Source organism: Somniosus microcephalus, chromosome 7 (genome assembly GCF_052327205.1).
Source record: "Somniosus microcephalus isolate GS21.2 chromosome 7, FLI_Smic_1.0, whole genome shotgun sequence".
NCBI classification, from domain to species: domain Eukaryota; kingdom Metazoa; phylum Chordata; class Chondrichthyes; order Squaliformes; family Somniosidae; genus Somniosus; species Somniosus microcephalus.
The window spans coordinates 48173881-48187121 of record NC_140993.1 but is presented as its reverse complement, the minus strand read 5'-3'; the positions used below and the strand labels follow the sequence as shown (position 1 = coordinate 48187121).

General features: G+C 46.7%; 1 protein-coding gene across 2 annotated transcripts in view; it reads right to left on the bottom strand.

Moving 5' to 3' along the window:
• The window catches only part of fam135b (family with sequence similarity 135 member B), a 577057-nt gene that overhangs the window by 423238 nt on the left and 140578 nt on the right, over window positions 1-13241 (bottom strand). For both annotated transcript variants that reach the window (XR_015078967.1, XM_085992464.1), the window contains exon 2: window positions 12526-12622. Coding sequence is in view for 1 of the 2 variants with exons in the window: in XM_085992464.1 (XP_085848590.1) it covers window positions 12526-12602 (77 nt within the window). In the remaining variant the exon portion in view is untranslated. The remainder of the gene's footprint in view (window positions 1-12525; window positions 12623-13241) is intronic.

Sequence of the window (13241 nt, the reverse complement as noted above, 5' to 3'; positions counted from 1 at the left end):
ACTTCCCCAATATTAACTGGGATAGTCAGAGTGTGAAAGGCTCAGAGGGTGTAGAATTCTTAAAGTGCATCCAGGAGAGCTTTTTGAGCCAGCATGTAGAAAGTCCTACAAGAGAGGGGGCGGTACTGGACCTAATTCTAGGGAATGTGGCCGGCCAAGTGGAAAAAGTGCTAGTAGGTGAGCACTTTGGTGATAGTGACCATAATATGATGAGATTTAAGGTGGTCATGGAAAAGGACAGGGATGGGCCGGAAATAAAGGTTCTAAATTGGGGGAAGGCCGATTTTAATAGGATAAGGCAGGATCTGGCCAAAATGGACTGGGATCAGCTACTTGGAGGAAAATCCGCATCGGAGCAATGGGAGGCTTTCAGAAGGGAGATTGAGATCATACAATGGCAACATGTTCCCGTAAAGGTCAAGGGTGGTTCCAAAAACCACAGGGAACCTTGGATGTCAGGGGATATACGAGAATGGATTAGGAAAAAAAGGAGGGCTTTTGGCAGATACAAAAGGCTAAAGACGGAGGAAGCCCTAGAGGAGTACAAAAAGTGCAGGGGGATACTTAAAAAAGAAATTAGGAGATCAAGGAGGGGCCATGAAATAACACTGGCGAGCAAAATAAAGGAAAATCCTAAGATGTTTTATAAGTATATTAAGGGTAAGAGGATAACTAGGGAAAAAATAGGGCCCATTAGGGACAAAAGTGGCAATCTGTGTGTGGAGCCGGAAGATGTAGGAGGGGTTCTAAATGAATTTTTTGCATCTGTTTTCACTATGGAGAAGGACGATGTAGACATAGAAATAGGGCGGGGGGACTGTGATATGCTCGAACATATTAACATCGAGAGGGAGGAGGTATTGGCGGTTTTAGCTGGCCTAAAAATGGATAAATCCCCAGGCCCGGACGAAATGTATCCCAGGCTGCTGTGTGAGGCAAAGGAAGAGATTGCGGGGGCTCTAACACATATATTCAGGACCTCTCTGGCCACAGGGGATGTGCCAGAGGACTGGAGAACCGCTAATGTAGTACCATTATTCAAGAAGGGAAGTAGGGAAAAACCGGGGAACTACAGGCCAGTGAGCCTAACATCAGTGGTAGGAAAATTATTGGAAAAAATTCTGAGGGACAAAATTTGTCTCCATTTGGAGAGGCAAGGATTAATCAGGGATAGTCAACATGGCTTTGTCAAGGGAAGATCATGTCTGACTAATTTGATTGAATTTTTTGAGGGGGTGACTAGGTGTGTGGATGAGGGTAACGCAGTGGATGTGGTATACATGGATTTCAGTAAGGCCTTCGATAAAGTCCCGCACAGGAGACTGGTCAAGAAGGGAAGAGCCCATGGAATCCAGGGTGCCTTGGCACATTGGATACAAAACTGGCTTAGTGGCAGAAGGCAGAGGGTGATGGTCGAAGGTTGTTTTTGTGACTGGAAGCCTGTGGCCAGTGGGGTACCACAGGGATCGGTGCTGGGTCCCTTGCTGTTTGTGGTCTACATTAATGACTTGGATATGAATGTAAAAGGTATGATCAGTAAGTTCGCGGATGATACAAAAATTGGTAGGGTGGTAAATAGCGAGGAGGGTAGCCTCAGTCTGCAGGACGATATAGATGGGTTGGTCAGATGGGCGGAACAGTGGCAAATGGAATTTAACCCAGAAAAGTGCGAGGTGATGCACTTTGGGGGGGACTAACAAGGCAAGGGAATACACAATGAATGGTAAGACCCTAGGCAAGACGGAGGGTCAGAGGGATCTGGGTGTGCAGGTACACAGATCCCTGAAGGCGGCGGAACAGGTGGATAAGGTGGTAAAAAAGGCATATGGGATACTTGCCTTCATTAGCCGAGGCATAGAATATAAGAGCAAGGAGGTTATGATGGAGCTGTATAAAACACTGGTTAGGCCACAGCTGGAATACTGTGTGCAGTTCTGGTCGCCACACTACAGGAAGGATGTGAACGCTTTGGAGAGCGTGCAGAGGAGATTCACCAGGATGTTACCAGGGCTGGAGCGCTTCAGCTATGAAGAGAGACTGGGCAGATTGGGTTTGTTTTCCTTGGAGCAGAGGAGGCTGAGGGGGGACATGATTGAGGTGTACAAAATTATGAGGGGCATAGATAGGATGGATACTGAGGAGCTTTTTCCCTTAGTAGAAGGGTCAATAACTAGGGGGCATAGATTCAAGGTAAAGGGCGGGAGGTTTAGAGGGGATTTGAGAACGAACTTTTTCACCCAGAGGGTGGTTGGAGTCTGGAACTCACTGCCTGAAAGGGTTGTGGAGGCAGGAACCCTCACAACATTCAAGAAGCATTTGGATGAGCACTTTGGATGCCATAGCATACAAGGCTACGGACCAAATGCTGGAATATGGGATTAGATTAGACAGGGCTTGATGGCCGGCGCGGACACGATGGGCCGAAGGGCCTCTATCCGTGCTGTATAACTCTATGACTCTATGAACCTCTGGGCCTGAAAACGCATGGGGGGAGAAATTCATTTGGGACGATAATTTTTGAAATGATGAAAAGGTTGGGCCAGACGCTAAGGATTCTGAGCTTCTCCTAAATTGGCTGTTAGCGCCCCAGCAAAGAGCTGGAGCGCTAAATCAAGCGCTAATGACCTCAGCAGGGCACTACCAGCAGAGCAATAATGAACTTCAGGTGCAATGGAATCATAAGAACATAAGAAGAAACGGGAGCAGGAGTCGGCTCCGCCATTCAGTAAGATCATGGTTGATCCAATCCTGGCCTCAACACCACTTTCCCGCTCTCTCCCCATACCCCTTGTAGTTCAAATGTCTGTCAATCTCCGCCTTGAATATATTCAATGACTCCGCCTCCACAGCTCTCTGGGAGAGAAAATTCCAAAGATTCACGACCCTCTGAGAGAAGAAATTCCTCCTCATCTCTGTCTTAAATGGGCGACCCCTTATTCTGAAACTATGCCCCCAAGTTCTAGATACCCCCGAGTTCTAGATACCCCCACTAGGGGAAACATCCTCTCAGCATCCACCCTGTCAATTCCCCTCAGAATCTTATATGTTTCAATAAGATCACCTCTCATTCTTCTAAACTCCAATGAGTATAGGCCCAACCTGCTCAACCTTTCTTCATACGTCAACCCCTTCATCTCAGGAATCAACCTAGTGAACCTTCTCTGCACTGCCTCCAATGCAAGTATATCCTTCCTTAAATATGGAGACCACAACTGTACACAGTACTCCAGGTGCGGTCTCACTAGCGCCCTGTAAAGTTGCATTAGAGCTTCCCTATTTTTATACTCCATACCCCTTGCAATAAAGGTCAACATTCCATTAGCCTTCCTAATCCTAAGAATTGTCCCATCAAGCCTACTCTCCTTCTACAAACTATGTATAATCTACTTCGTCATTGACTCTATCTGACGGACGCATTTAAACTCATGAAGGTAAATTCTGTGTAAGCATTCCCCGATTCCCCCAAAAGTAAATCTCAGTAATATTAATCCATTGTCACCTCTCCACTATTCAATCTTGGCTGGCAGTCCTCAGGCAACACCAACCCCCTGAATGATGGTGTTATTTCTTTTATTTGATCTCAGAGTGTGGATGACACTGGCAAGACTGCATTTATTGTCCACCCCTTGCTGCCTTTGGTGATGCAGTGATTGTTTGTGCTACTCCAGTGGCTTTCTAGACCACTTCAGAGGGCATTAAGCCTGACCCCCAGCCCCACCAAGCAACTACGTAAGTGCTATTAATTGGATAGCTCTAACAAAGAGCAGGCACGGGCATGATGGGCCGAATGGCCTCCTTCTGTGCTGTGTGATTCTATGAGGGAATCAGTTCTGAGAATGAAATATTTTCCACCATTGACACTCAGTGTAAGCCTAAACCGCCCACCGCCCATGGATTAGATACAAGTAAAATTTCTATCCTACGTGGTGTAGACTCAAGTCTCCTACAGAGCAAACCAGGAAGAAATGGCACGTTCCCTGAAGGACAATAGCAAACCAGACATGTGTTAATGGCAATCAAACAGCTTTCAGGGACATTTTATTAAGCTGCTGGCATTAGCATCATTTGTCAGCAAGGTACAGTCTCACAGATAAAGAATGGCCACTTGGTCAAGGTACTGGAGAGTATTGTTGAGGAGGGGATGAAATTGGCCAGAAAAAATAAATTGTGAAAATATCTAAACAGCCCTTCTCACTGCACCAACAGTTCAGTCACCCAACACTACTAGACCATTCAGGTTCCTGCATCAGAATATTTCATAGCTCAAACTGGCTTCCTTGAGGAATGAAATGCTGATGTGAGCACCAATTGAATTGGAGGAGCGGGGAGGGAGAAACAAAGCGTGATCTACCCGAGAGCTAGTGACAGATATATTCATTATTATCACCTCTCCCTCCTCAGGGGGAACAGGAGGTCCTCAGAGTGAATATGAATAATTTTACCGTCAATGGTAAACAGGCTGTAAGAACAGAAAGGCAAACAGGTACAGTTCTGTGTATTCAGACGTACATTCCTAACATTAGATGTGGCTCACAAATTACACCCTTATCTTTCCTGGCAGCTGCAACTTATCATTTCAAATTCTCCACACTAAAGTGGCTGTAGCAGATCAGCATTTCCCTGTAACGTTACATTTGACAAAGTTGCGGGATTGCTTTGGAGAATTTTTCGGGGTGCTGGAGATAGAATTGTTGTCCTTGTTAAGATGAGGAAAGCACTGCCTGAAAGGGTGGCGGAAGCAGATCCAATAGTAAAATTCAAAAGAGAATTGGATAAATACTTGAAGGGAAACAACTTACAGGACTACGGGGAAGGAGCAGGGGAGTGGGATTAACTGGATAGCTCTACCAAAGAGCAGGCACAGGCACGATGGGCCGAATGGCCGCCTTCTGTACTGTGTGGCCGCCTTGTGTGCTGTGTGATTCTCTGAGGGAATCAGTTCTGAAAATGAAACATTTTCCACCATTGACACTCAGTGTAAGCCTAAACCGCCCGCTGCTCATGGATTAGATGCAAGTAAAACTTCTATCCTAACTAAACAACCAACCTTAAGCACAATGCAAAACCTCAAGAAAGCATAGGGGTTCTGAACTCTGAGGCAGGCAACAGAAGCCCATGTGCACTTCCGGGAGTGGTTGTTGGCCATCAGGACTGGGAACGACAAAAAAGGAAAACAGCAAACACTTGGGGGGAAAAATTCAGTATCGCCCCATTTGGGGCGCCATTATCGGCCATGCGCAAAGTTTAGCGCCTGGCGCTAATTATTGCCTCCAACAGCAAACTTGGCTTTTATCGCCCCTGGAGGTGATTGGAGCGCTAAATCAGGCACGTCACACCTGTCTTAAGGCGCAAAGGCCGAGGAGCGAGGCATTACCTCAGAGCGCTGGCGAAGCAAGGAAGGGCAAATCTAAATAAACCTGCAAAGTGCTGCTCAGTACTCAAAACCCCTTCACACAGCGTTGAATCTCTCCAGAAGTCTCTCTCTCTCTCTCTCTCTCTCTCTCTCTCTCAGAATGTGTGGTGCAAAAATGTCACCAACAAAAAAAGGCAGGAAGCGGTCGCCTTTAAATAGCGCTCCCCTAGTCCCTTTCTGACAGCATAACGCTCCCCTCAACCTGTCATTGCTAGTGGCAGGCGGTAAGGCAGGGGGCGCCACTCAATTTCCGGTCCGGGGCGCTGCGCACTCGACTGACGTCACGATCTGCCGGCGCAGGAGATCGTGGCGGTAGTGTTTAGCGCCGCCGCAAAATGTCTAGATAATTTCGCGAGCAGCGCAAACATTGCCGCGCCCGGCCTCTACTTGCTTTGCGCCCCATTAGCGCCCTCTTAAGGTGCTAACGGGAGGCGCAAACAACTGAATTTCTCCCCCTTGAAATCTAAAATTACAAAGAGAATGCTGGAAATACGCAGCTCAAAAAATAAGCAAACTCCAAAATGGGACTCAACACAACAAAAGGGTAGAGGAGAAAAGAGAACAACAGGTTGGAGTCACAAATTAGGAATGCACTAATGCTGTCACAGAGAGGAAATAATGGCTTGAATGCCCAGCAAACAGGTTACTGTATTTTGAAAAGCTGGATAGAGGTAAAAACTGCTCAGTGATATATGAAGATCACTAAGTGAGGTAATGAAAATATATTTCAACAGAAGAATGTGAAAAAAGCTAAGTGAGGCAGTAAGAAGGCATGAGAATGATATAGGCAAAAGTTTAGGCAGCATCTGTGGAGAAAGAAACAGACTTTATGGGGGGGGGGTTTTAACTCGGGTGCGGGATGGTGTCGTGTTATCCAAATTTCGTGTTTCCCACACGAATCTAAATGGATGTGGGAGATTGATGTAATTTTAACTGAATTGGCCAATTGATTTCCAACGTGTGGGAACCCTTGGCAAATGGGTTTGTCATGACTGAAAGTCCCCTCCAATGACGTCATCATTGCTGCTGTATTTAAGGTCCACAGCAAGCTTTGCTTCTTCTGCAGACTGCCAAGCTTCTTGACTGTGCAGTGTGAGGGAGCTGCAGCAAATATGACAAGCGGGAGGGCCAGATCAGCTCCTCGCTTTGACGAGGTGGCACTTCAGGCCTTGGTGGATGGGGCTAGGGCCAACAGGGAGGTGCTCTTCCCTTCATCAGGGAGGAAGAGGCCTCCCACTCAGACCAAGGCAGTGTGGATGCAGGTGGCTGAGGAGGTCAACTCCTTGGGAGTCACCCGCAGAACCTGGATACAGTGCAGGAAAAGATTTCATGACCTTCAGTGCACTGGAAAAGTGAGTATGAATTTCCCATCACCCTCAATCTGATCCCCATTGCCTTTCCTCACCAGCACTCAGCTTTAACAATCTCTTACTCCACATCCCACTTGACACTGACATCCATGCACCCTTACCCATTCCCTCTCTCTCTATGCTCACAATCACATAACTATTCGACCATGCAGCCCTCACACTCCCTATCACTCTGATGCTTTGAACACAACTGACAACACACAGGGAGGGCCCTTGGTCTTGCAACCTCACTCCATCTTTGTCTCTGTCTAAGTATCTATGCTATGCAATCTCTACACTCACTCCTTCATTCTCACTCAACCTCCACTTGTGAGCTCTCTTTTCCTGCAGTGAGGGAGACAACAGGAGAGAGCAAGCCAGGACAGGAGGAGGGACAGCCTCAATAGCCCACCTGACCCCCTGGGAGGAGGCCATCCTGGAAATTATGGGAATAGAGGATGATTTGCGCGTGGGGGACGGACAGACGGGTATAACACAGCAAGCTGGTGACAGAAAAGTTTCCCATCTCTCTCTTTGACATTGCATGAGTCGCTGATAATGATTGTGAAGCTGTAACAGATGGACTTATGAGCATCTGCAAAAAGCTATGTGCATGTAGCCTTTGCATCACATCTCTGACTCTTTCCTTTACTCCCCCACAGGACCATCACAAGCATCCATCCCCCTTAGCCAGGAAGAAGAGGCTGAGCAGCCAGACTCCTCAGAGGAAGCTGCAACCTCTGAGGGCGCAGCGTCAGCAGAATTCAGCGCACCCAGCACCAGCGCAGACACTCACACCTCGGTGGGACTTTCGAGACATAGAGTAGTGTTGTCACCTGGTGTATCATAGCTCGCAAGTGAGCATCAGCAGATTGTGGAGACAGCGACAGCAGTGGAGAGTCCTAGTCAGAGGGCGCAGGACTCTGCCAGCTCGGCTCAGCAGCATGTCGACCCTCTGCCTCTGGGTCCATCCATGAGATCAGAGGTGATGGAACTCCAGGCACAGATGCAGGAGTCTCTGGCAGGTTTTGTCTCTAGGGTCGCTGCAAGTGTGGAGCGAATGGAGGAGTCCATAGCGAACATGAGCAGAGCCTTTGTGGAGTCATTGGCGCATAAACGCATCACCACGGAAAGGATGGCAACCTCCATGGAAAGGATGGCTACGGCCATGGAGGAGCTTAGTCGCCAGGGTATGGAAAACATGGTCATTGTTCAGAATAGAATGACATCTCTTGAGAAGCGATGGTCATCTATTGAACAGAGAAACCAGACCTTCATGGAAGTCGTTCTGAGTAGGACTGCCATTGCAGATACGGGTCCCCATGGCCCCGGTGATGTGCAGCAAGGTGCTCCCCAGCCACTTCCAGGCGCTGGCCCCTTCTGGCCTGTGCAGCGTCAGGTGGGTGAGCAGCAGCCTGGAGCTCCTGCTGCTGGTATTCCTGGTTCTGCTGGCGCCGTGGCTGGTGCTCGAGCTCCTCTAATGCCCAGATGGGAAGGAAATAAATGGCTCTCATGTATATGCCGCCTTTGAGGAAGCGCTGAGTGAAGGTGGTGAGAGGGGTTTCCTAGGAGGTCACACTGGAGATGGGTGTGAGGCTCCAACCTTCCACAGGTGTGGTTAAGCCTTCTAAAAGTTGCCCCAGACCTGAGACCACTAATGACCTGCCACCTGCAAATGATGGCTGATCAAATCTCCTCTTTAATGGTTGACCTGCAGTTGATGGTCAGCAATCCAATAGTGCTCCCGCCAGGTTTCACATTTGTTTCCCCCACCAGGCATGTTTTACGTGGGAAAAGGGTTAAATTTGCAAGGGCCTTTTAAAATAGGATTATAGAGGCCATTTAGTGGTTGTTAAGGGTCTTAACGACCAGTCCCGCCTGTTGGATGCAGGATGGAGTCGGGGCCATCAGACACGCCCGAGTTAAAATTGCTCGGAGTCAGGAACCAGATGGGGGGCGGGGGGGTCATGCCCCGCCCCCGCCCCCCCCCTCTCCGCCCACCAGATTTTGCGATTTTAACCCCCCGCACGCCTCCAAGCCCGACTCCACGGCTGAATGAAAATCGAGCCCAATGTTTCAGATCGACCTGAAACATTAACTCTGTTTCTCTCTCCACAGATGCTACCTGACCTGCTGAATATTTCCAGCATTTTCTGTTTTAATTTCAGATTTCCAGCATCCGCAGTATTTTGCTTTTGTAGGCAAAAGTTTATCTATATTGGTGCCAGTGGGCCGACATCTTTAATGTCCCACACTGCCACAGTGTATCCACTTTGGAACTGTCACCAGCCGCCCAAGACCTGGCCAGTTTTCTCTTTCCTAACTCAAAGCATTGAGATCTAGTGTAGCACCCCTCCGCCACAAAGAGGAGATTTGATAGAGGTATTCAAAATCATGAGGAGTCTGGACAGAGTAGATAGAGAAAAACTGTTCCCATTGGCCGAAGGGTCGAGAACCAGAGGACACAGATTTACGGTGATTGGCAAAAGAACCCAAGGCGACGTAAGAAAACCTTTTTTACGCAGTAAGTGGTTAAGATCTGGAATGCACTGCCTGAAAGGGTGGTAGTTGGATAAGTATCTGAAGGAAAAAGATTTGCAGGGCTACGAGGAAAGGTCAGGGGAGTGGGACTAGCTGAGAGTCGGCACGGGCTCGACGGGCCGAATGGCCTTCTTCCATGCTTTAACCATTCTATGATTCTAAGTGAGAGCAGCTACTTCAAACTTGGGTCCCTTTCCTGTATATATGACATAGCTACTTGCTGTATAAACTCACTCAACATTGTAGGGGGCCTGTGATGGTTAGCATCAGGTAGGGACAATTTAACAATGTGTGAACCATAATGATTACTTAGCTGCAAGAAGACCAGAAATGTCATGGGATAGCTGACAATCAGTCAAGGATACTACATTTAACGACTGAAAAGATCTGATGAGATTCAGTCATTAAAATGCGAATGGTGATAACACAGGCCACCAGAATTCGTTTTTTTACTTGTACAACTTACTTGGTGGGTTACGCTTACACCAGCCGTTTTTACACTACAGCTGAAACTCATTTTTGCTGTCTAGAACAGTTTGACTGATGGCAACCAAATGAACAAGGAAGAAACCACAACCGTTACAGTTTATGATTTCAGAGCATACTCTGGGGTTTTTGGATGGATGCCCCAAACCTAGTACAACTTTTGACATATTGTACACCATTACATTTCTCCTGATACAATGGGCTAGAGCCCCTGCCAAGAGTAAATTCTCCTCCTCATAGGGCTCTAGCTGTGTTTCATGATTTGTTATTTTTAAAACAAGAACAACAGATACCAGCAACCTGCAAATAAATAACAAAAGGTCCATTTATCAGCAACAACTGAGTAAAATAGTCTTCATGGCGCAGTATGTTGGACACTGTCCTTTTAGCTCAGGGATCTGGGCTCAAATGCAGCCTATGCATATAGTGCACATATTGAAAATCTCCTCGCTCTGCTGGCTGTAAGCTCTCCATGCAAAAGGAGTGTGGGGAAACTCAATTCAGTTCCCAAAGCACAAGACCCATAATTTGACTCAAGAGACTTCAGGGTGGCTCAGGTCAGAATTAGAAAAATGTCACGCTGGTGCAGTAGGTGGCGCTCTCCTGCAGTTGAGGCTGAGGCGTTTTGTTGGGCAGAATAGAGGAAGTTCTGCTCTGCACATCACTGTGCTGGAACAGACTTGAAAGCTTCTGATGATAACAATGGATGTCTATTCGCCACACTGGTGAGGACCTGGAACTCGCTGCCGATGGAAGTGGTGGAAGCGGAGACACTCAATGTTTTCAAGGGGAGACTGGATAGGCACTTGAGGGAAATAAACTTGCAGGGCTACGGGGATAGAGCGGGGGAATGGGACTGACTGGATTGCCCTATGGAGAGCCAGCACGGACTCGATGGGCCGAATGGCCTCCTTCTGTGCCGTATGACTCTATGACTTGCATGTTTAAAAGATGGTTTTGCTCCCGGCATACATCATAAATAAAGAAATTAATAACATTGGCAGAGCTAGAACCATCAGTGTCCTTAGTAATCTTGATACCAGCTGCTAATGCCAACATTTCAATCAGTACCGGTGTACTTTTACCAGTTTGGTTTCAATATTGGCAAAATTGGCTTCTGGGCATATTCCTGTTCCTCCTGGCACATAAGGAAATCTAAAATAAAAATGTTCATACATACCTGATGGGCCTCTTCTGGCCCACGATCAAGCTCCCAGCAGGTAGAGTCTGACTGGGAAGCCATCACTGCTCCCCCTCTGGTCTTTGGACTAAAATTACAGATCGGGTCCCGATGATGCCATTGTCAGACCCGATCTGCATATTTAAAGAAGGACCCTGTTGCCTTCCTGTGGATGTCTCGCTCACCTGCTCAAAGGAGCAGGTTAAGATCGGGACATAGCGGGAAGGTGGAGGGATCAAAGGGGTTAAGTGACCAAACTCATTTTAACTGTGCCCGCCCCGTTTGCGCCAGTTGGGGGCAGTTAATACTGACACCAATGACTCATCAAGCCCACACTTCAAAATAGAGAGGGAGGGGAGAGATATTGCTGGTTTTATTGACTCACTATGCGGGAAAGACAGCAAAGAGACATACTTGCCACTTCTTAAAAACACAGGGAGAAAAAGAACAAAAAGATCTTTGTGATGGTCAGTCAATAGGGAAGGCAGCCTGCGCTAGCAAGGAAAAACTCACTCATCTAAAGCCCAGAGCTGGTCAAAACCAAAAGGCTGACCAGGAAAAGTTAAGCGAGCCAGCTTATAGAGATATAGTGTGATGTATATACAGGAAACTTTGTGCTATCCGGAGGTGAGCTATCCGGCAATCTGGAGCCACCGGCAAAAATCAGCCGCCGTTTTTTATTCTTTTTGTTTGTTTTTTTTGAACAGTCAAGCTGTGCAAGGTCTGTAGCTATAGCAACAGCTTCAGCTACAGAGCTTTAGGGCCACACCCGAGTGTTTAGAAGCTGTTGCTAAGCAACAGTGTTTGTTGTCAAATACGGAGATAAGAATCTCCGTATCTCTCAACATTAACTCTGGAGAGTACGGAAGTTTTGAGGCAACGGCAGCAGCTCGGTCCCGTGGGTGCCGGATAACACAAAGTTTCCTGTATTTTATTTTCTGAGTGTTCTAAAGTTAGTTACGGTGAGATTAAAAAACAGAAAATGCTGGAAATACTCAGCAGGTCAGACAGCATCTGTAGAGAGCTGAAACGTTAGCTCTGTTTCTCTCTCTACAGATGCTGTCAGACCTGCTGAGTATTTCCAGCATTTTCTGTTTTTGATTTCAGATTTCCAGCATCCGCAGTATTTTGTTTTTGTATTAGTCAAAGTGAGATTTGATTATAACTTGTATATTCACTGATTATCTATAAAATAAAGCAGTTTAGCGATTAGTAGCTGACCTTGTATTCACGAAAGTGTTTTCAGTCTCTCTACTGAAAAACTGGAGGTGCCTGTAAGAGAACGTTTGAAATACACAGTACCCAGTTCAGAGCACAAGGGATACTACCGTTACACCTGTGGGTTATGTCATTGCATTATACTGTAATAAGCAGTAAGGGTACAATGCTGAACGCAAGACTGCTTATGGGAACAGCCAGCACCAGTGAACCCCACAATATGTATTATTATATGCTAACAGTATATTCAGCATCCAGGTAGTTTGATGTGCCTTACTAATGACATACAACACAAAACAATCATAAACAAGGAAATGCAGCATTAAAATGAGTCTCACCCTCGCTGAAAGAGGTCCACATTGTAAAATTTGTGCAGCTCGACTGAAAACTCAACAGTTCCTTGAACTTCAGACATGATCTATCCCAGTGCATCACCTGGAAGCAAAGAAACCAAAGAGCAAATTACATCACAGCAAGGAAATGCTTCAGTGACATTAGAAAATGCTGCACTTAAAAAACAATGAAGATAATCCTTATATCACCCCACTCCATTTCATCACTGTAATGGTATCTGTTGTTTTACAATTCTTTCCTCAAAACACACTATGCTCTCTTACTTAAGCCATCCAGCCTCCTGTTGCATGTATTGCTAAGAAACTTGATCACTGTCTATGTAAAGCCAATCTCCAATACTTCAGTTTTAGTTAAGTACCCTGATCTCTTTTCTCCTCTCAAAGCAACAACTCATGCTATGGTACAGTCCCATGGGAACCAGCAACCTTTCTGTACCTCAAGAAAGTAGCCATTCCTCATGTGTGAGCTTAGATGGAGAGGGTCAGCAAGATATTCTACAATAGGAGGCCTTCACTCAATGTTCACACACAAGCACTTTCATCAAGTATCGCTCAGGAGCAGAAATCCTGGCTGATTTTCCCCATACCCTTTGCTTGCCCAGGGGTATTAAAGCCAATATGTAAAACCCCTATTTCTACCTTGGGCTTGGATCGGCTAATTCAGCACAAACTGTGAACACAACTATCACCCTGCTGGCTCA